We start from the raw sequence: 25,233 nt of genomic DNA on the forward strand, positions 1-25,233 counted from the left end.
ATGTCAGTGATGTGTAAACATGTAGAGAGTAAGGTGCAGGTCATTTCTGAGGTAGGTTGAGTAGTCTGATGGCAGTGGGGAAGAACCTGTTCTTTAACCCGGTGGTTTTGCATTTCACTCTTTTATACTTTCGGCCTGAAGGCAGAAGTGTGAACAGTCCATGCTGGGGGAGGGTAGAGTCTTTAAGGATGGAGGCAGCTCTCCTGTGGATTCTCTGTTGGTAGATGTTCTGCAGAGAGGGCAGTGGAGTCCTGATGATCTTCTCAGCAGTCTCTACTGAATCAAACCACCATCAGTTCCAGTATTCACTGGATCACCAAACCATTATCCAGTGGGGAAACATGCTTCTAATTCCTGGGATGTATCACGACGGAATCAGTAAAATATAAAAGATTTGATTATGATTATGATTATTAATCATTATTTTTAATAACCACTCACCCCGTTAACACCCTGCTAATACAAGTGAATATATAAAAATAAATAAATACATAAATTAATCACTGCAGACCGATTCCCAATAATTCACATTCCACCAGCAGTAACACCTAAACCCACCAGATGGAGCCAATGGACTATTTTTCATACAATCCCTTACCAGCCCTACTACACCTTACAGACAGGTCATACTGTGGAGGAGAAACAGATACCAGTCTTCACACCTCAATAAAAACGTTCATAAGTTTCATAATTAACGACAGACATTGATGGGATTGATTAATCTCTATGGAGTCAATACATTTCATTTATATATGTATTTATTTACATATTTTACAGGGACTATGCAGATAAACACTGTTACACAAAATACAAGTAATGTAATGTATACAAGAATTCTAGCTGAAGCTAATTTCCAACTTCTGTTTTTGGTTAGAAGTGCTTAAAAGGAAATAAAATACATTTTAAGGCTCTGTAAAAGTTAAAAGAATGAGTTTGGATAGAGTTTATACAGCTTCTGAAGGTTTCAACACATTTCTAATTGATTTAAACAACATGATAAAAGTACAAGACAGTGCTGAACTGATCACTGTCGACTGGCTAACCCTCACTGCTCTGCCTGCTATACAGAATATAAAAGTGTACTATACTGTATGTGTAGATTCAGATCTCTCTAAACCAGATTCCACACCACATTTTAGCACAGCCAATGATTTAGAGCTCGGGGTATTTACCCAAGAGTCTGAAAATGATGATCTACCTCTCACTGACTTTCAGTAGGAATTAAGAATCTTCTGGAACCAAAATATCATCTGTGAAAATTTCAGTTTTTGACAGACAAGGCTCCCACTTTCCTATTAAACTCCACAATATAGAAATCAACAAGGTTCTAATTCCACTCTTATAATAAGATTAGAGCTGTTCTGATAATGATCTGTTACTGTTTAGTTCAGCTATTCCAGCTGCTGAACAGCCGGATCTCACTTCAGCTTGTTATAGAACAAGTATCAGCAGAGCTTTAACTAAATATTTATACTTCAACAAAAACAACAGTAATATATACAGTGGATAAGATGGTAAACAGGAAAAGGAGGTCAGGTGTCTGTCCAAATGCTGTAAACAGAAAACATCACAGATATGAAAAAACCTTGCCACAGTCAACACGCAGATCTCTAGATCACTCATAGACAATAATATATATTTACAAGTAGATTATTGTTGTCAGGCAGCATTAAAGAAGAGCCAAACTCTAAAACCTTACTGATGTTTGCGTATGTGTTTGTTTGTTATAACAGTAATTCAGCTACTCACAGTAGTTTCTCCAGTTTAAAGTGAGGATCCTTCAGTAGATCAGAGAGAAGCTTCTTCCCTGATTCTCCAGGTTTATTGGAGTTCAGATTCAGCTCTCTCAGGTGGGAGGGGTTGGATTTCAGAGCTGAAGCTAAAGCATCACAGCCTTCGTTTGCTATACTGCAGCTATGCAGCCTGCAGAGAGAAGGAGTGAAAAGTACAACAGATGAGTGTACAGTTATGTTCACAAACTAGGAGTGTATCTAAAAATGGGTTTGTAATAAAGGAAGCTGAAGAGCAGGATGTCTCCCATCAGTTCTTTGAGCTACTCGCTTCACTTAATAGTGAAATATTGATTATAATACCACCTCCTTGTCACTCATTAATAACAACTGTGTAATAATTTATTCTTCATATATTAGCATTATATAGATAATTACAGATAGTTGGGTTGGGAATAAGGAGTTTGAGCAATAAATACTACAAATTAGGAGAAAAAAGATCCATCATTAGCATTAGTAGTATATCTCTTGAAATAAATGAATCAGCCTTCCTTACTTTTTGAGCAACATAATTGGAAGGGAAAAAAGTGCAGAACCTATTTTCTAGGCTAATTACATTATTATTATTACTCATGCATGCATGAATGTAAAAGCAGAACTTTTCTCTTGTGGTTAGTGGGGGTGTAACTTTTAAACAATTTAATATTTATCTGGGTTACATTGGGTTTATTATAAACTGTTGATTAAAATAGTGAAAATAATGTGTAATTTGTCACAAGTGCTCCACTGCAACTTTAAGTCAATTAAACTATATGACAGACATTCAGAGGTTACTAAATGTACACATACTATGTAAAATGTACTGGGGTTTCACATTCAAGATTCAAGTTTCAAAGAGTTTATTGTCTTGTGCACAGTAAGAAACAAGTTTCCTCGTACAATGAAATTTAGAAGCACAATTAACATTTCTATTTTAAATCCTTGGGAATTAAAGTTCTAAGCATATAATGTTATATTGATCTTAAAGTTGCTTCCACTTGACAGCACTATGCACCTATATTCTTTCCAAACAGAATTTTCGTCTTTAATGACAACCTATAGTTTTAGGGGGGATATCAGTTCAAATTCCATGTTAGTGGATTTAAATGTCAGTACTGTTATACTGCATGTGTATGTGAGAACAATGTGCCAGTTTCCAGGTCTGACAGGCAGTAGCACAAGAAAGAAGATGAACATAATTACTTACTTCAGTTTCTCCAGTTTACAGTGTGAACTCTTCAGTCCAGCAGAGAGCAGCTTCACTCCTGAATCCTGCAGTTTATTATAACTCAGGTCCAGATCTCTCATAATTGAGGAGTGTGAGCTGAGAGCTGAGGCCAGATCTGCACAGCTTTCCTCGGTCAGATTACACCAACGCAGTCTGAAAGAAAAATGTTAATCTGTAGAAACACTCATATCACACATGCACACAATCAAAATCTTATGTAGGATGTGTAGCCAATATATTTTCAGGATGATTATGTTTTGGTAACAGAATAACTTTGTTGTTGACATTAAATATGTGTTTATCTAATGAATATATCTATGATTAAATGTGTCTCTATTGTTAATTTAAGAATTACTGAATGGAATATAGTGAATATTTGTGAACACGCAATCACACAGACTTTTACACATACTTACACTTTAACACATATCTCAGCGACAACTATCTATTTTCATTAAGGTAATTCTGGTCAAATTACCAAAGGCAAATGAGCACTGGATGTTTATCTACACAGATTTCTCTCCTGAAAACTGTTTATTTGGGTGAGTCAAGTGCTCCATTTTATTTACAGATTTCCAATATTTTGTCTAAGTGTGACTGCAAGCCATGATTAGCATCATCTAGCCACAGTTGGACTTGGCAGCAGTAAGCAATATAACCTCACCGGAAGAATTTATACATAGATATTTTAGATTTAGACAAACATGCTATGAGCGATAATGCTGCTGGATATCCCAATATTGATATAAAACACAATAAACTATGGTTCTAAGTTACCTTGAAATGTGTGTGTGTGTGTAAGTGAAGATCTTACTCCAGTTTCTCCAGTTTACAGTGTGAACTATTCAGTCCAGCAGAGAGCAGCTTAATTCCTGAATCCTGCAATTTGTTATCACTCAGGTTCAGTTCTCTCAGAGTTGAGGAGTTTGAGTTCAGAACTGAGGCCAGATCTGCACAGCTTTTCTCTGATAGATTACATTTCCACAGCCTGGAAGATACAAATTAGAAACACCAACAACTTAAACTAAAATACACACACAGAAAACGTTTTTTTAACTCATCAGTATCAATATAATTTCAGGTAAACTGGGCAGTGACAATGTGGTAGCTGACCTTTATCTTGGCACAAGATAATGCTTGCTATGGTGCACAAGGGTCATATGGGCATAGTCAGGCTTAAACAATGGTATAACAATGTTGTGTACTGGCCAGGCATTCATTTTTTAAGATACATTATTTTTTTGATTAGGCATTGCACCACTGGTTGGCCAGCCCATCCTTGGGAGCATTTGCAAATTGATGTCTGAAACAAGTTGCACAATGTGACATTAACTGCAGTGTCTTATTGTGTTTGAAGAAACACCAGGAGGTTTAGTCACAGCCCTGGATATAATCCACATTCTGAACTTACCGTTCACCTGGGCCTTCCAGATACAATCACAATGGACATGGTGCTCAAATGATCTCCAGTGTACTCTATAGTGTTTTATGCAGAGTGCATGTGCAAACCTTTTAGATGCTGTGAAGTTTGATATAAAGTTTTGTTGCAAGTTAGTGCCAGCTATAATCTCACATTTCTGCATTCCCTCTACTTAGAGTGAGGCAGAGTGTGACGAAGTTCCTATTGTGGTTGACTGTGGCTAAGCTGTAAGCAACCTGGTCTCCAAACGTGAAGTCAGCATCTCAGATTAAGGAGGTTTTTATTGTTTTATGAGTTGTCACTCTGTTTACACATAGTTGGTATCAATGTTATTGTTGCTATAAGAGTTTATGGATGATCCAGCTGGTGGACAGACATCAACAAGGACATTAAATCTTTCATCAAAGACTACACATCTGGCTAGTCATCCCATCGCTGGGACCATCTACAAATTGATGGCTGAATCAAGTTGCATGATGTGTGACACTGCAGCAATAAGGATGCAAGTGAATTTACATGGCCAATAGGAGAGTCTGCATGTAATAATCAGAAAATACAGATCACTAAAGCAGTAAATATGACAGAATTTGTTGACTAATATTTTAAAATGCTAGGTAGCTAGGTGTCATGCCTGGTGCTGAAAGCACACCTGTGCCCCGTACACTTAGCTCTACTTGTGATATTCAGTCTCTGGACTATGTTACTCAGAACAAACCACATCATGACATCACACACTCACGCAAACACATGACTGCACATGTACCTCCAGGAAGCCAATCACCAGAATACTGAACACCTGGGAAGCTCAGTATAAAAGACTGTTCAGAACTTACACTCTCTGCTGAGTTTTGTTTTGATTCGTTTCTTTCCTGCTTTTGATTGCAATCATTTTTGACCATTTTTCTGTGTACCTCAACTCTGGTGCAGACTTCTGACATATTTTTCTTTGTTTATACTTTAATATGAAGTAGCAAGAATATTCTGCAAAACTACACCTCTACTGATTTAGAACTCTGTCTAAGCCCCTCAGACAAGTTACCATATTTTTTAGACCATAAGGTACCCAGAATATAAGGCACATTATCAATGAACATCTATTTTCTGGTTTATTTTTATACATAAGGTGCAATGGACTAAAAGGCACATTAAGCGGTACTAGTAAGGATGCCTATTTCGAAGTGAGCTAGGATGTCACAATTTTTAACCTTATAAGGGAAGAGGGGGTGTGGGGGACTCCTAAGTAAACAAAACTGTAATTCTTTAAAAAAAAACTTTTCTTTCAAATGAGTACTGGATGTAAATCTAAACAGATTTCTTCCCTGAAAATGGTTTATTTTGGCGAGTAAAGCACTTCTGTTTATTTACAGTTAGCTTAGATTTCGACTTGTAGAATTCATACATAGGGCACACCAGATTATAAGGTGCACTGTCAATTTTTGGGAAAATCTGGATTTTAAGTGTGACATGTAGTCTTAGAAAATACAGTAAACTAATATTAAAGCATATTATCTAGACAGCTTGCTTATTTCTCCCTATAAGACATAATTATGTTATAAGATTATAAAATCTAAGTATGCGAATGACTGATAACTGTACTACATCCATCTTGAGTGGTTATTTAAGCTGCATATTCTGTTTTCTCTGACTTTTTATTTTATGTTTCTATATTAACATGTTTGGATTGCATTTTAAAGAGATTTTTGTACCTTTGAGGGGAGATAAAGACAATTTACAGTAAGATCAGTTGTAAGTGTAAAGTGTGCTCTTACATTAGCTTCTCCAGTTTACAGTGTGAACTCTTCAGTCCAGCAGAGAGCAGCCTCACTCCTGAATCCTGCAGTTTATTCTCACTCAGATCCAGTTCTCTCAGAGTTGAGGAGTTTGAGCTGAGAGCTGAGGCCAGATCTGGACAGACTTTTCCTGTCAGATTACACTGACCCAGCCTGAAGAACAAATAATAATCTCTTAGAAATACTGATATTTCAAACTCGCACATAGCCAATTCAGATGTTTTGACTACTAAATGTGATAAAATATTATTTTTGAGAGCTTTTTCAGCATTTCAAAGTAACATACATACTTTGTTTCCCTGAAGCTTACTTTGTGCAGGTTAAACTTTCACTTATATCCAAATACACAGACATGAATGTACTTCGGAAAATAACATCAGAGGAGAACACATTTTAAGGGAATATGCTTTACTGACATGGTTATTTTAGCCTATAGGAATCAGATTAAACTGGCTCATATCACATTTCTACTAAATATCAGGTTCTGTTCATTGTAGAAGAGCAGCAAAAATGTAGGGAAAAGTACAAAATAAGAATTTCATCAAACTGCACAAGGCCTCTACTACTTACAGTTGCTAAATCTAGTTTTTAAGCTGTTTTAAATGATATTTAAAAGATATCTATGTTTTTGGCAACAGTCATATTTTCAAAGCCACATCGTCTTCATAAAATGCATGTTCCATGTTTCACAATTGATACTAACAATGTAGACTATAAGGCTGATAATGTCACTTAAAAACAATAAGGATATTATTATTGCACAAACATATAACATTACTATCTATACTATAATTCAGTGAAAGTAAATATATTTTTTTCCATAAGGTTCGCAATTGGATAATAAGGACATTTTGAACCTCAATGTACAAAACAGTTACCCCAATTTTTCCAGTTTACAGTGTGGATTGTCCAGTCCAGTTAAGAGCAGCTTCACTCCCGAATCCTGCAGCTTATTGCCCCTTAGATTTAGTTCTCTCAGAGTTGAGTAGTTTGAGCTCAGAGCTGAGGCCAGAGATGCACAGATGTTCTCTGACAGATTACACTTCCACAGCCTGAGAAAGAAATAATGATCCATTACAAAACCTGATAAGAGACACCGAAAGGAATGATTGAAAGTAATGAAATATTAAATTATATGAAAAGGTTAAAATGATTACAAAAATAAAAACTGTAGGAGAAACAAGTGACTAAAGCATTTCTAATGATGGTCTTACATATGCCTATTAGAAACAATGTTAAGAGAGATTTCAGCTTTGATTATAGAGTCACATGTTAGTCCATATAGCCAGACAATGTGCTGTTGTATAATTCTTACAGCAGCAAATTGTTGTATACTTCTTTTTGATGCCAAATTCAATCTTCCAGCTTGAAATTGTTTAATTTTAAGCACTCAGTAAAGAGACACATCTGGTCATCTCGTGTGATGTTCAACATCCCAGTTGTTATATATTTTCATGTGGCTTTAGTTGGCTTCTTGCAGGAAGATGTTACAGCTTTATTCATAACTGATAAGACAAAGCTTACACCCGCTGTCAATAGCTAGAGTGCAGAGTGGCACCATGGCATAGCCGTATGGCTGTGCAGCCAAGAGCTCTCTCCGACTGACCCTGAAAGAGGACCCAGACCTGACCGCACTCCCAACTGGGGAGCCAGCCCTAACGCAACTCTCTACTAGCAACAGAACAGAGACTTAAATACAAAGATTACAAAAGGGGACAGTAAAGGATGTGTGTTCGTAGCAGTTACCAAATAACACAGAATAATGGTCGGTTTATTAATAACAGGGGATGTGGCAAGTTCTGATCAAATCATGTCCAGTTTCCTGACACAGGTCAAGGAGTATGACCTTTGGTTTATTAATTAACACCTGGTGGTGGGTGAGGCTGACAAAGCATGTGAGGAAAGACTGCTAAACTTTTATAAGCAATTGAGGAATTATATTTCACAGTACTAATAAAATGTTTCAACTGAACTCAATTTTATGAATAACCTTTTATAAAAAATGTACTTAGTAATGTTGTTTGGTAATGCATGTTTTACTGTAGTAAACCTAGTTTGTGTTTGTACATAAAAGGATTTAATGGAGACATGGAAGCACCCCTAGTCACTTGATCTTATATCCAGTGTCATTTGTATCTTGCAGATTGCTTTTTGGCTGTTTGCAACATCTACTGCACTATTCTAGCAAAGTTTGTACACCCTTGTCATGTCTGGCATTGTCGGTGCTCCTGTGTTTCCCACACTCAGCTCTACCCGTGATGCCCAGACTGCACCTCACACTGACATCACTACCTCAAACAGTCACATGACATTGTGGCACCTACTGGAAGTCGTTTACATGAATATTGATTACATGTCCGTTTCCACCAGTATAGGTAGTCCTTTAACACACACACAGAGTATTACCTGGGTAACCCAACTTTACAACACAATCCTTATTCCTGTGTTTTGTTCTCTTGTGTACCCACCTTCTGCTTTTCTGTTTTTCTCTTTTACCTACCTCTGATATCGTCTCGCTGATCTTTGGACTGTCCTTCTACTCTGGTATGTTTAACCTTTGCTGATCCTGTATACCGGTATTGACCCTGTTTGTTCTGATCACTCTTTGATCTGCCCCTTTATTTAATAAACAGTTTGTTGCATCTCCATGTAACTGAACTCTGCCTGACTATGACAACCCTTTATATCTATCACAGAAAATATGTTTCAATATGTTTTCAAAATGTAATGTGTGGTCATCAGTAAATCAGTATGAAACAGTAAAATGTACAATTAAAATACTCACTCAGCTTTCCTGGAGGCTTTGACCACTGGCATCAACCTTAGAAGACATTCTTCTGAACTTTCGTATTTCCTCAGGTCAAATACATCCAGCTCCTCTGCTGAATTCAGCATCACAAACGCCACAGCTGACCACTGAGCAGAAGAGAGAGTAACTCCACTGAGATCACTGGAACCTCCTCTGTTCAGGTATTTCTGGACTTCCTGCACTAGAGAATGATCATTCAGTTCATTCAGACAGTGGAACAGACTGATAGTTTTCTCTGGAGAGGGATTCTCCCTGATCTTCTGCTTGATGTACTCCACTACTTCCTCTTTACTGTGAGAGATGTTCTCTGTCTGTATCAGAAGACCTCGTAAGAGAGTCTGATTGGACTCCAGTGAGAGACCCAGAAGGAATCGGAGGAAAAGGTCCAGGTGTCCGTTCTCACTCTGTAAGGCCTTGTCCACGGCTCTCTTTAGGAATTCAGACAGTGCTCTTGCCTTTTGTACAAAATCAAGAAATCCAGGTAGAACATTTGTGTTGTTGGAGATGAAGGACAGAAACTCATATAAAGCAGCCAGAAACTCCTGAACAGCCGTATGGCTGTGCAGCCAAGAGCTCTCTCCGACTGACCCTGAAAGAGGACCCAGACCTGACCGCACTCCCAACTGGGGAGCCAGCCCTAACGCAACTCTCTACTAGCAACAGAACAGAGACTTAAATACAAAGATTACAAAAGGGGACAGTAAAGGATGTGTGTTCGTAGCAGTTACCAAATAACACAGAATAATGGTCGGTTTATTAATAACAGGGGATGTGGCAAGTTCTGATCAAATCATGTCCAGTTTCCTGACACAGGTCAAGGAGTATGACCTTTGGTTTATTAATTAACACCTGGTGGTGGGTGAGGCTGACAAAGCATGTGAGGAAAGACTGCTAAACTTTTATAAGCAATTGAGGAATTATATTTCACAGTACTAATAAAATGTTTCAACTGAACTCAATTTTATGAATAACCTTTTATAAAAAATGTACTTAGTAATGTTGTTTGGTAATGCATGTTTTACTGTAGTAAACCTAGTTTGTGTTTGTACATAAAAGGATTTAATGGAGACATGGAAGCACCCCTAGTCACTTGATCTTATATCCAGTGTCATTTGTATCTTGCAGATTGCTTTTTGGCTGTTTGCAACATCTACTGCACTATTCTAGCAAAGTTTGTACACCCTTGTCATGTCTGGCATTGTCGGTGCTCCTGTGTTTCCCACACTCAGCTCTACCCGTGATGCCCAGACTGCACCTCACACTGACATCACTACCTCAAACAGTCACATGACATTGTGGCACCTACTGGAAGTCGTTTACATGAATATTGATTACATGTCCGTTTCCACCAGTATAGGTAGTCCTTTAACACACACACAGAGTATTACCTGGGTAACCCAACTTTACAACACAATCCTTATTCCTGTGTTTTGTTCTCTTGTGTACCCACCTTCTGCTTTTCTGTTTTTCTCTTTTACCTACCTCTGATATCGTCTCGCTGATCTTTGGACTGTCCTTCTACTCTGGTATGTTTAACCTTTGCTGATCCTGTATACCGGTATTGACCCTGTTTGTTCTGATCACTCTTTGATCTGCCCCTTTATTTAATAAACAGTTTGTTGCATCTCCATGTAACTGAACTCTGCCTGACTATGACAACCCTTTATATCTATCACAGAAAATATGTTTCAATATGTTTTCAAAATGTAATGTGTGGTCATCAGTAAATCAGTATGAAACAGTAAAATGTACAATTAAAATACTCACTCAGCTTTCCTGGAGGCTTTGACCACTGGCATCAACCTTAGAAGACATTCTTCTGAACTTTCGTATTTCCTCAGGTCAAATACATCCAGCTCCTCTGCTGAATTCAGCATCACAAACGCCACAGCTGACCACTGAGCAGAAGAGAGAGTAACTCCACTGAGATCACTGGAACCTCCTCTGTTCAGGTATTTCTGGACTTCCTGCACTAGAGAATGATCATTCAGTTCATTCAGACAGTGGAACAGACTGATAGTTTTCTCTGGAGAGGGATTCTCCCTGATCTTCTGCTTGATGTACTCCACTACTTCCTCTTTACTGTGAGAGATGTTCTCTGTCTGTATCAGAAGACCTCGTAAGAGAGTCTGATTGGACTCCAGTGAGAGACCCAGAAGGAATCGGAGGAAAAGGTCCAGGTGTCCGTTCTCACTCTGTAAGGCCTTGTCCACGGCTCTCTTTAGGAATTCAGACAGTGCTCTTGCCTTTTGTACAAAATCAAGAAATCCAGGTAGAACATTTGTGTTGTTGGAGATGAAGGACAGAAACTCATATAAAGCAGCCAGAAACTCTTGAACACTCAGATGCACAAAGCTGTAAACCTTCCCCAGGTGAAGTCCAAACTCCTGTCTGAAGATCTGGGTGCACACTCCTGAGTACACGGACACTTCTCTGACATCAATGCTGCACTCTCTCAGATCTTCCTCATAGAAGATCAGGTTTCCTTTCTCCAGCTGTTGGAAAGCCAGTTTTCCCAGAGCCAGAATAATCTCTCTAGTCTGGTCAAGGTCAACATCACTTTTTCTTTGGTACTTCTGGCTGCGGTGCTTGATCTGAAAGATAAGGAAGTGTGTGAACATTTGAGTCAGAGTCTTGGGGATCTCTCCTCCCTCTGCTTCACCCAACATCCTCTCTAGAACAGTGGCTGAGATCCAGCAGAAGACTGGGATGTGGCACATGATGTAGAGGCTTCTGGAGGACTTCATGTGTGTAATGATTCTTTCAGCAAGGCTCTGATCTCTGATCCTTTTCCTGAAGTATTCCTCTTTCTGATGGTCACTGAACCCTCGTACCTCTGTTACCTGATCAATACTGTCAGGAGGGATCTGATTGGCTGCTGCTGGTCGAGTAGTTATCCATAGGAGAGCAGAGGGAAGCAGGTTCCCCTGGATGAGGTTTGTCAGCAGCACATCCACTGAGGCTGACTGTGTTACATCAGATACTCTCTCATTGTTCTGGAAATCTAGAGGAAGTCGACATTCATCCAGACCATCAAAGATGAACATGACTCTGGAACGATGATAATCTCCTGGTTTTAAGTATTTTGTGTCTTTGAAAAACTGATGAAGAAGATCCAACAGACTGAGTTTTTCAGTTTTCATCAGATTCAGCTCTCTAAAAGGAAGTGGAAATATGAAGAGAACATCCTGATTGGCTTTTCCTTCAGTCCAGTCCAGAATGAACTTCTGCACAGAGACTGTTTTTCCAATTCCAGCAACTCCTTTAGTCAGCACAGTTCTGATAGACTGGTCTTTAAAGAGGTCGTTACATTTTATGGGTGTCTCCTGTGTTGCTGGTCTCCTGGACGCTGCTTCAATCTGTCTGACCTCATGTTCATTATTGACCTCTCCACTCCCTCCCTCTGTGATGTACAGATCTGTGTAGATCTCATTCAGGAGGACTGAGGATCCAGGATTTGCAATTCCCTCATTGATTTTCTGAAACCTTTTCCCCAGTGTGGATTTGAGTTTTTGATGACAAGGAGCCAACTCTTGAAGAAACAGAGAAAACATTAACGATAATCATGTTATGAATTTTCTGTTTAAGCATTGCCACATGTTAACATCTTAACTATTTCATGGCAAAAAAAGATTCACAAATGTATCCTATATAAATTAAATAATATTAAGTCTAATTATAGCTCAGTTATCTCTTACTGGTTTTCAGTGTGTTAGCGAGGTATTTCTGGTTCATGTTCCTTAAGACATGTAGTGTGATCTTCAGCACCCCCTCTCTGACACCACTCTGATCCTCTTCATCCTCTATTTCTTTTTCAGAGCATGCTGGGTAATCCAGATTCATCAGCTTTACAAAACTCCTCAGCTGATTCTTTACCAGAGTGATGACTTTGTGCTCCAGCTCCTGATTAATGAAATAACAGAAAAATCGTCTTGTTAGTCAGTGCAAAGATTTTTAAGTACTCATTGTATTACAATGATAATTCTAAAGATATTTATCTAAGAATCTGTAATGATTATATTACCCGACCATACACTATTTGCACAAAAGCATTGGGACACATGCTCACATCAAGGCAATTGCATATTACAAAATGCAAATTAGACCATCCATCCAACTTAATTTCATTTATTATTATACATGCATCCCTGCATTCCAGGCTCCAACACACAAACAATAATTTAGAACTTTGTAAGGCTGCCAATTATTTCTTTCAACATTTAACAGACATTTTTGCAGAGTGGATACCAAGTGATGAAGTGTTTTATGTGCTTATTTTGCTCTGCTATTTCTGCAAACACCCCTTAAGGTGTGTAACAGTACAGGGTCTTTATTGCAATTGTCACTTCAGCATTCTCCACATATTCTCTACTGGGGACTATTCTACAGCAGCCATGCCTTTGTAATGTGTGCAGTATATAGTTTTGCATTGTCATGTATAACTACATTGATGTCCCTGCCACAGTCTGGGCCCTTACATGTGGAGCATTGTTTTAGGGATTTGATAGCATGTATTGAAAAGGGTTTTAGTGAGGTCAAGATGTTGGATGATCACAACCAGCACCCTAATCACCTCAAAAATCAGATTTTATCTACTCCACAGCTCAATTGCATTGTTTATAAATGGGAGCAATCTGCTATTGAATAAATAATAAAGTATAATGCCAATTTTGTAATGGTGAAATATTATTTAATGCTTATATTATTTTGTATGTTTTGAAGGAGAAGCTAAAATAAATGCCTTTTATCAAAATGCACACAAACCTTGAATATGGAATCTCTTCTAGTGGTGTCTGATGCCTCCTGCTGGAATCTGTTGGTACATAGAACTATATTTATAGGTAGAATATTGTGAACAATGCCACATTACATACTTTCTTATTTATTACATGCATTATAAGAATATTAACCTTTAGCTACAATCACATTTGTTATTTTAAAATATTGTATAAATACAGCAAATCATCCTCTAATGTCAGTTTTACTGCAAAATTGTGCATAATTTCTTCATCTACAGTAACTATTTTAACTATTTTTTTCAACATTTTCATCGTTTTTGTCTTTATTAGAACAGCCCTAACCTTTTTCAATGAACATGTTATGTAAAACAAGCAAAAAAATGACAGCATTTTTACTTCAATGTTATACATCAATATTTTGATTTACTTCATGAATATTTTTAGTTTATTCTAGACTACTCATATACTAGCAACTAATTCCTAACTACAATAGTTACTGGAGTATGAAACTCTTAGTTTTATCAATCTTAAGTTTTATCAATTTTATCTGCTCTACATTGAGGGACTCACATCAAGGCCACCCATGCTCTGTGATGATCTTGGATCTTGACATTTGTTAACTTAACACTACGATGACCAGAGGTGGAATGTAATGAATTACATTTACTCAAATTACTGTAATTATATATTATAAGTATATTTTATGAGTAATTTGTAATTTTCTAAGTAGTTTTTAAAATAGGTAATTTTACTTTTACTCAAGTACATTTTGACACAAGTAATTCAGTTCACTACATTGGAAAACTCCCCGTTACTGAGTAAATAATTAAATGCTGGGGAAAATAATTGTCTGAATGAAAAACAAATTGAGTTTTGTTCTCCATGGCAGCGCAGCTGAACTTTTTTCTAGCAGTGTTTATTACGATTAGCGGGAGAGACGATGTGTGAATCAGCTGTGCTCGGGGGAGCCGGTGTTCTGTCGAGTTACCATCGATATGTGCTTCTTTACGGCACTGCGCATGCACCGACAAACAGTTTTTTTGTATGAATTCAAGTTTTTATTAATTATTCCTTAAGTTTTTATTGGAAATATTAAACAGTCTGCTTAAATGCAAAACATGTAAATAGCAGTTAAAGCATATTAATGGCAAGTTAAAAAATAATAATGAATTGTAAATCTATAAAAAATACAGTTTATAGTCACCTATATGACCATAACTTTTTAACAGTAAAGAAAAAAATGGATTATAGAAACCTATACCACTTGTTCTTTAAAATGTTTTATGGGGTGGTCTGAACAAATACTGCCTGAAAGGTCCAAATTATTATTTGGAATAATAATTCATTAAAAATATTTAATTCATGATTTGTGTTTTTTACATCAAATAATTAAAAGTAACTATATAAATTTTACCATGTAAACTATGTAAATTTTAAATTGAGTACTTTTTTACTTTTACTCGAGTAGATTTTTAGATGGGTACTTTTACTTTTACTTGACTAGAATTTTAGCAAAGGAAAGGTACTTTTACTTAATTACAATTTTTCAGTACTTTTTCCACCTCTGCAGATGACACATTCAGCCATTAATACGCTTTTATCCGTATCTATAATTTTTGATGTCAATTTACATTAAGTACTAATGTAGGTATCATGTATTCTTCTTAACAGTGTCCTACAGTAAAGTGTTGCTAAACTATCCATACCTCAGTTCAGGAGAACAGTCTTCTTTTCCAAACGTTAATGGAGGGTCCATTGACCAGTCACTCTTCATAGACACATGGCTGGGTTCAGGAGAGCCTGCTCTCACTACTCTCTGAATCTCACTAAAACATACAAATGTTGAACAGTCATAAAAACAGATAATCTTATTTACATTACTGAGTTTAACATGTTTTAAACATTAAGGTTCACTCATTTACTCTATTTATACTATTTTTTATATAATCTGAGATGTATAGTCCTCTTTTAAATGTTTATGCAATATTACCTGGTCTTCCAGCTCTGTATAACGTGATTCCTGTTGTGTCCTGTTTCCCTGTTCATGACCTGTTTTCTGTTTTCTGACTATTCTCTTAGCCTAGTCCTTATTTGTTGTGTTTGCCTTTCCGTTGTTGAACCCTGCCAGGCCCACTGTGATTTTTGGTATGTCCTGTTTTACTGCTTCCCTGTTCGCTTTGTGTTATAATCACTTTGTAAATAAACCACCTTTCTACATTCAGCACATGTCTCCGCATGCCCTGGTTCCTGTGTTCCTTACACTATTTTTTAAACAATTTCTTTGTTAATTCATCTGTATATACATTTATATATACAATATGCAGAATTATGAAAAAACAAACTCTTAATTTAGAATCTGCCAGAAAAATCCAAGTCCCTTTAACCCCTTACTCTTAAAGATCACCAAAATGCATCACATCATCCCTACCTGAGATCAGTAGATCTGTTATCCTCTCTGAAGCCTATAGGTTTATCCATTGACTGGTCACTCTTCAGGGAGACACAGCTGGGTTCAGGTGAGTCTGATCTCTTATCCTGATCCAGTCTAAAACACAACCAGTATCAGACACCATCTACAACCTTTCCAGCAAACCTTTCACTTTATACCCAATCACATTATTCTCTCACCTCCCAGCTTCCTGTGTGTCCTGTTCCCCAGAGACACTCATTCTGGAGCTCATCTTCCTCCTTCAGATTACACCTAATCCTGTAAACACACATGGAGAAATCAAATCCACACACTGACGTCATCTTTAAGGTGAGTGTGAAGTACAGTTGTGTCCACGTGGTTTATAGTAATGTTAATGAAATGCTCTCAGTCAGTAAATTCTAGTATTAAAGCTTCAGTTTTTACCTCTGTGCTTTTCATCCAAACGCTCTTCACCTTCTCTCATTTAAACAGAAGCTGCTGAAGATTTCACTTTCACCTCAAACCAGTTTAAACTGGATTAGTTTACCGTCTCTGTAGACAGTGCAGGAAGTTATTTTACAGGTGGAAGAGGGAGTGGTAATGCATTCCCTAACCAATCAGAGCACTCACTACACCTGCCTGACTGAACAGGTGTGACAAAGCTTCTGTTACTGAAACCTGGGCATTCTGCACTGCAGGTGTTTAAAGCACAAACAGCAGGATATGTTCTGCCTCTGGTATTCTGTAAATAATAATAATAAAAAAAAATAAAAATAAAAATAATAATAATAAAAAAACACACACAAAGACTGAACTTCACCCACACACACACACACACTCAGCACACAGAGACTGAAATGTCTTATCCCTATCAGCAATATTTGCTGCCGCTCTCAAAACTACACTATCTACCTCAGTAACTGCTGTGATTATATATGTTCTATATGTTACAGTATGTTACACATCTCTGCACCTTATCCCCACTATACACTTTATTATACCGTATCGGTACTGCACTGTCCTGTCTTTTAAATTGTCTCGTCTCTTGTATTTTTCGTATTTATTGTTATTTAGTGTTATAGTTTTTTGTTGCACTGTCGTCACTCCTGCACTTTATGTTGTCTATTGCTTATTGTTCCATGTTGCACCATGGTTGCGGAGGAACGTAATTTCACTACACTGTGTAACTGTACTCAGTTGTAATGACAATAAAAGCCTCTTGACTTGACTTGACTTGAAAATAATAATCACAGTCGCATAACAGTCTTAATGAGCTCTGTGATTAATATACTAACTTGAGGTTTCTCATTACAATCCAGTATAAACTGATGATCTGATTTAGATAGAACTGCATTGAAGCATTGAAGTGCTGTTATATTACGTAATGTATTATTATTCATTTACTATTGTATTTACTATTTAGTTAATACAGCAAAAAGAAAACATTAAACTAGAGGAAGAGGAAAGAGGGTAAACATGGTGACCACACAGAGGTGGGCAATCTTAAATAAACATTATCACAAAACGCATTCTAAAAATATTCTTATAAAATAAAAGTATTTAATATATTTGTAGTATATAAGTCTAATGTCACATTAAATAATCAGTCTATTTTTTATTTTTTTATTTTTTGTTCTAGTTTATACATACACATCTGCACAAAACCATATATAAGAAAATCATATAATCATATTTTCAAAACCGTAGCAGACAGTCTTTTTTATCAAGGGAGTTTACAGAGCCTGACACTTGGGGTTTACCTTCAAAACTGAAAAGCAGAGTAATGTACAGATATCGTCCACATATCATATCAAACATCAAAACTTACAATATAACCAGTACAGTAACATCATTCTGATATCAAACATCAGCCTTTAAATCATCTCAGAAAACAACTGCTCAACAATGTTACTGCCCATCCTTAATGCTGAGTTGTGTGGTTAGCTAGCATTAAGCTGCTAGCTGCATTCCGATGTTCTTTGTCAATAACTAAATTCTGAATTGAACGATAACTATAATCCACATATCATATCAAACCCCAAAACCCACCTGTTATCAAAAACCAGCCATTAATTCAGCTCGCAATATAGTTAGCATCACCAGTTAGCTATTAGTCATGCTGGAGAAACATTAATATATGAAATAAACAGGCAGCATTAATGCTAAAAGTCTCTCTTTACACTGCAAACATGATCATTACAGACAGTAGCTGTGAGGGAGAGCTGGCATCCCCCCACAGGAGGGAGGCAGAGAGCCACCACTCAGCCTGAATCCAGATCTGCTGCTAGACTGGTTTCCACCACCAGAGGGAGGCAGAGAGCTTCCTCTTATCTCATCATTCATCATCTGCTCCACATGAGCTCTGGTCTATTTACAGTTTTTTACAATCACTAACATGCTTTTATCTGATCTGTATTCACATTTTCAAAACTCTAAATACGCTTAACTCAACATCTGTCTGTTGTGGACTAAACTGTTCATACAGTTCATGTAGCGATCACACAATATGTATTCAATTAGCATGTTTTATACATGCTTACATTTTATTAACAAACTAAATTATCCACTAACACAGTTCTGGATTTTTCTTATCTTATTTTCAATTGCTTTAATACAGCATGCTAAAATTAAATATCTCATGTTACAAACCTTAAATACAGAATATAACTGCTGTTTTTACAACAATATCATGTGTAAATCTATTATAACTAATATACACATTATTAATAATAAATAAAACTCTATGATAAGCCAACCAGAGCTGGAACTGGATTTTATCATTAGACATAATGCTGTCAGTGACATGAACACATAAAAAAGAGGATTTTTGTTTTGGACTGAGTGTGGCCAGTGTAGCTGTTGGAGCTCATAGAGAGAGAGAGAGAGAGAGAGAGAGAGAGAGAGAGAGAGAGAGAAAAAAAAGAAAGAAAATATCTCTGGATGGAGGGAAAGTAATAGTTACTCCAGGAAAAGGTGGAGTTAAACCAGGACAAGGGAGAGAGGAAGAGTTGGGTCAGGATAAGGAAGAGGAACGAAGGTGCCAAAAGTATTTACATTCATTACTCTGTAGGTAGAAGTATAGATACTAGAGTTTAAAATATAAATACTTCTGTAGAAGTTGAAGCATCAACTCAAGTATCAACTTTTACTCAAGTAAAAGTTTAAAAGTTCTGGTTTCAAAAATACAGTAAAAAGTATAAAAGTTAAAGTAATGGAAGGGAAAGTTTAGGCCACGCCACAGAGTCCTATAGTGCAGTTTTTATCCTACTCTATAGTTCTATAAAATAAATATCACTCAACAACTTTTAGACAATATGTTGCTCACATTTGATACTCAAGTATTTTTTTTATAAAAAGTTACTAATAAAAACAATCATGATGCTGTTTCAGTAATTTCAGTAGCTTTTATTATTTTAACAGTGGTTGCACTGTGATTGACTATATGTAGCTCTGGAACAGAGAACATGCGTTCTTGTGTTTTGAAAGAATTAGTTGATGTTAATCAGGTGTTTGTGTTTTTGTGATGACAAAATGTGCTTTTGTGCAGAAAATGAACTGGGGTGGGTTTCCCGAAAGCTTCGTAATGCGTTAACTTCGTACTTAAGATTGATCGTTAATTAAAGAGTGTTTCCCAAACCGGTGCGTAACTAAAGTACTACGTAAACTCACTCGCAGATTAACGAGTGCTCTCACCCAATCGTTATTTTTAGAGAGCTTCTTTAGGGGATCTCGACTTGCAGTTCAGCACCTTAAACACCAAGGACCGCCAATTTTGAGGGAGAAAAATGTTAGTTTCCGTGGTTGAAGCAATTATATTATATTACTATTAATTATAATCAATTATATTATATTATATTATATTATTCCCCGTGTCTGCGGGTGCTCCGGTTTCCTCCCACAGTCCAAAGACCTAATTGGATGTCGGATAAAAATTAAAAACTGCCCCTTAGGTGTGAGTGTGTGAGTGGATGTGTCTGTGTGTCTGTCTGTGTCTGTCTGCCCTGCGATGGATTGGCGGCCTGTCCAGGGTGTATAGCCTACTGCCTTCCGCCCGATGCCAGCTGGTAGACTCCAGCCCCCCCGCGACCCTTAAAGGATAAAGCGGTTGAGATGAGTAAGTGAGTGAATGAGTTATATTATATTATATAATATTATATTATATTATATTATATTATATTATATTATATTATATTATAATGCCAACTTTGTCTGTGGCTTGTAGTCTAACTGGGCAAACCCACGAATACATTATTTAAATTCAGATTCCTGTATGATGCTCACGGTCTAAGCAAAGCTGCAAAGTCAGCAAGTCCGTGGATTCTGTAATCAGGCTGTTACTGTGGAATACACGCAACTATACACAATTCCCACCAGCCCGGGAATTACAGCACAACACTATATATTTCCATGCTATTGGGAAAATCCCTGGTACTGTAGGTCCGGTGCAGGGACGCCTGCGGTGTCTTTAATCACACCTACACGTATTGTAAAGGGTATCGGTGAATGTGCAGGTAATATTTAATATTATTCCTTAATCAGGTGCTTCTAACCAACATTGTGGCCGTTCATCTGGGCAAACTCTGGGGTGTGTCAGCTCACAAATATATAAATACCAGTCAAAAGTTGGACACGTCTCATTCAATGTTTTTATTTTATTTTTTTTTACATTGTGGATTAATATTAAAACCATGAAAACTATTAATTGACACATATGGAATTATCTAGTAAACAAAAAGGTGGGCTTAACAATCCCCTGACCTAAACCCAACTGAGATGGTGATTGGATGAGCATACTCATGTTGGTTTAATATATATAACATACGTATATGTATTATTCTATTATTTTTATATTTTTTAAATATTATATTTTTTATATTATTATTAATAATTGTAATAATAAATTAATATTACTTGCCAAATTACTATTAATAATATTAGTATAATATCTATTTATGGGAAACCCACCCCTGTTTGGTTAATTGTTTGAGGGAGGTGTGGTGCTGTATTTAGAGTTTAGATAAAGTAAAATCTAAAGTACTGGTAAATGCTTCTCAGCAGTTGTAAAATAGAAACTGTAAGGAGATCTCTCTGTGTTTCTGAAGTGTTTTTTAGTAAAAGTAGAAATGATTCAGTGAATTTCCCCCAATCTGCCTCTAATTATTTCAGCAGTAAAAGATCTGGGGTGGGTTTCCCGAAAACGATCAATCTTAGCGAATAACGAACGAACTAACGAATGACGTGAGTAAAGAACGAGCCAGTTCTGCGAGTGTTTCCCAAAGAGCTTCGCAACGTGAAAATTAACGAACGAGGTTAAAGAACATCTTTGTTGACTCCTCCCCCGAAACAGCGCACTCAATCGATCCACAAATATCGATTCAACACTGCAATATGCAGTATTTATTCACTATTACACCCTAAAATCGTAGAAATGTGTTGTAATTAACAACATTATACTCCTAAAGATACATATGACTAAATAAATACTCGAAAATCTAATCTATTTTAAAACATTAAACTTATTTTTTACATTTTTAAAACTAGTATTGTTAATATATATTATATTAATAGATATTATACTAATATTATTAACAGTAATATTAATTTATTATTATTCTAATTTTTAATATTATAAAAATAATATAATAATACATATGTTCCTGTGTGTGTGTGTGTGTGTGTGTGTATACATAAATATATATATATACATATATATATATATATATATATATATATATATATATATATATATATATATATTACATTTTAAACCAACAGAAATATGTTTTGTACTTTATACTGTGAAGCTCCAGCTCATCCTAAATCACCATCTCAGTTGGGTTTATGTCAGGGGATTGTCAAAGCCATGCACCTTTTTGTGTACTAATTCCATTTGCGTCAATTAGTTTTCATGGTTTTAATATTAATCGACAATGTAAAAAAAAAAAACATGGAATGAGACGTGTCCAACTTTTCACTGATATTTGCGAGCTGACACACCCCAGAGTTTGCCCAGATGAACGGCCACAATGTTGGTTAGAAGCACCTTATTAAGGAATAATATTAAATATTACCTGCACATTCACCGATACCCTTTACAATACGTGTAGGTGTGATTAAAGACACCGCAGGCGTCCCTGCACCGGATACCAGGGATTTTCCAAATAGCTACAAGCCACAGTTGGCATTATAATATAATATAATATAATATAATATAATATATTTATCCGTTAAGGGGCGCGCTTGCTTGGTGCTTGGTGGCTGGAGTCTATACCAGCTGGCATCGGGCTGAAGGCAGTATACACCCTGGACAGGATGCCAATCCATCACAGGGCAGACAGACACAGACAGACACACAGACACATTCACTCACACCTAAGGGGCAATTTTTATCCGACATCTAATTAGCCTGAACTAATTTCTTTGGACTGTGGGAGGAAACCGGAGCACCCGCAGACACGGGAAATAATATAATATAATATAATATAATATGATATAATATAATATAATATAATATAATATAATATAATATAATATAATATAATAATGATATAATATAATAATAATTATATAGTAATATAATTGATTATACTTAATAGTAATAGTAATATAATATAATAATATTAATAATTATATAGTAATATAATTGATTATAATTAATAATAATATAATATAATTGCTTCAAACACGGAAATTATCATTTTTCTTCCTCAAAATTGGCGGTCCCTGGTGTTTAAGGTGCTGAACTGCAAGTTGAGATCCCCTAAAGAAGCTCGTTAAAAATAACGACTGGGTGAGAGCACTCGTTAATCTGCGATCGAGTTTACGTAGTACTTTAGTTACGCACGGGTTTGGGAAACACTCTTTAATTAACGATCATTCTTAAGTACGAGTTAACGAAGTTCTTAGCGTTACGAAGCTTTCGGGAAACCCACCCCTGTTCTTGACTGGAGTCTCTCGGTGCAGCACTTTCACTGTGGTTCTCATTCTCATGCTGAACAATCATTGATGGATTCTCTTCTTTGTGTTTATGAACATTACAATCTCCAACCGCTGTGTTTTACCCCAAGTGCACAAAATCATCATCATCACATAAGTCTGGATGCAGCTTTGTTCTACAGATGTGAGAAAAGGGAATTAAATCTGTTAATATCAGAGTCAGAGGACTTTCTCTGCTGGAGGAAAATTTAAAGTTTAAATCTACTGTAGTTTTAGTAGTTTTAACTGGTTTTCTATTGAGGGTTTTTGTTGAAGTCTAGAGTCAAATGTTTGGAACTAAATTTGATTTGGAAGCTGCACATTTTCCCCATCAAACATGGTTATGGTTTTAAAGTTTTCATTAGTCATTAATCTGAGAAACTCTGATTAATTCTACACTTTTAAAAGTCTGGGTTTAGGCTTTATGAAGTTTGGTATATGCTGGTCTGTTGTGGAAGGTGTGATCTGGGTGTGATCTGGGTTTAGATAGTTTAATACTTTAATATGATTCTTTTTGGATCATTAATAAAAGAGTGGGATCTAGAGTTTGTAGATGACGCCATTATTAAACTAGAAAAGTGCATTTCCTGAAGGAAACACAGGATCGTTGTGCAGCTAACGCATAATGTAAGAAAAGAACTAGCCAGTACTGAAGTGTTTCCCAAAGAGCTTCACAAAGAGAAAATTAACAAACAAGATAAAAGAACGTTTTTGTCGACCCCTCCCCCGAAACAGCGCACTCAATCAAATCACAAAAAACCATTCAACACTGCAAATATGCAGTAGTTATTCACTATTACACCCAAAAACGTAGAAATGTTTTGTAATCAATATCATTATACATATTCTGAAATTCAAATAACAAACAGATGTACTTAGGAATTGATAAAATAATCCTAAAAATACATATAACTAAATAAATAAACAAAAATAACTATATTAATACTAATATATATATATATATATATATATATATATATATATATATATATATATATATATATATAGAGAGAGAGAGAGAGAGAGAGAGAGAGAGAGAGAGAGAGAGAATACACACAGAATTGTAAAAAAATTTAAACCAACCAGAATATGTTTTATACATTTAGTTTTGAGGACATATCTGCACACTCTGTATTTTATTCTCAGTGATTTGATGAGGTACTGACACCTGAAATAGTTTTCTCAACATCTTGATGGTTGATTGGTTGATGGGGTTTTATTGCCACTTCAGCATATATTTGGCTATTTGTAGCATACACTTGGTTTTATATATCCAGACAGAGCAAAGTTGTTTAAAGTTTCTAGCACGATAAGGGAAATACATTTAGCTACAAATGTATTAAAGTAGGTGTTTCAGGTTAAGATGCGATAAAAACTTTAAGATCTTCCCTGGTGGGTTTTTTTTCCTAAAAGGTCTTTAATTTTCTTTTCTTAATAGGAGGATTGTCTTATATGGTTATAGGCAGGACAGTCGATGAGGATGTGTTTAATAGGAGGATGTTGCACGGTTGACAAGAGTGAATTATTGGGTTATTATAATTTATAGATCTGTATATTTAGAATGGGAGTTGGGCCCAGTTCCTATTATATCCCCCTGCTATATCAGATAATACCAGACTGCACACCACTACAGCAGCTGCAGTTACACAAAGCCTACTGTCAGCAGGACACTGAGGAGAGAGCAGGACACTGAGCAGTGAGGACCACCAGCCTCTGCTTTACTCAGCTCATTTTCTTCTGCTTCATTCAGGATTTAAAACTCAGATTTGAACATCACTGCTGTTAAAACACTGATCTTCTGTCTAATAGAAATAAAAGGCTTTTGGATTCAGTGTTTGTCTCTTTATATAAACTGTATAAAACACATTTTTCCACACTATAGTCTCTTCTAATGGTCTTGTTTTAATGAATTTTAAAATTTAAATGAATTAAAATTAAAATAATGAATTTAAATTCCATAGAAGCTGAAAGTGTTTTCTACAGTGAGTTAACAGACAGTTAACACTGTGGAGGGGAAACAGATACCAGTCTTCACACCTTAATAAAACCTTTAATAAGTTTCATAATTAAACACAACAGAATAAACTCTGACT

At 36.2% G+C, this 25,233-nt stretch overlaps 1 protein-coding gene across 1 annotated transcript in view; it reads right to left on the bottom strand.

Moving 5' to 3' along the window:
* Positions 1–740: 740 nt before the first annotated feature.
* Positions 741–25,233, bottom strand: part of LOC111189544 (NACHT, LRR and PYD domains-containing protein 3-like) — a 370,388-nt gene continuing 345,895 nt past the window's right edge. Inside the window, exons 3-13 of the mRNA XM_049472987.1 lie at positions 16,184–16,300; positions 15,462–15,581; positions 13,781–13,829; positions 12,715–12,919; positions 10,784–12,548; positions 7,086–7,259; positions 6,187–6,360; positions 3,812–3,985; positions 2,977–3,150; positions 1,750–1,923; positions 741–1,551 (exon numbers count right to left, since the gene is read on the bottom strand). Coding sequence (XP_049328944.1) covers positions 1,533–1,551; positions 1,750–1,923; positions 2,977–3,150; positions 3,812–3,985; positions 6,187–6,360; positions 7,086–7,259; positions 10,784–12,548; positions 12,715–12,919; positions 13,781–13,829; positions 15,462–15,581; positions 16,184–16,300 — 3,145 coding nt within the window. The 3' untranslated portion in view covers positions 741–1,532. The remainder of the gene's footprint in view (positions 1,552–1,749; positions 1,924–2,976; positions 3,151–3,811; positions 3,986–6,186; positions 6,361–7,085; positions 7,260–10,783; positions 12,549–12,714; positions 12,920–13,780; positions 13,830–15,461; positions 15,582–16,183; positions 16,301–25,233) is intronic.

Source organism: Astyanax mexicanus, unplaced genomic scaffold, assembly GCF_023375975.1.
Source record: "Astyanax mexicanus isolate ESR-SI-001 unplaced genomic scaffold, AstMex3_surface scaffold_32, whole genome shotgun sequence".
Taxonomy (NCBI): Eukaryota; Metazoa; Chordata; class Actinopteri; order Characiformes; family Acestrorhamphidae; genus Astyanax; species Astyanax mexicanus.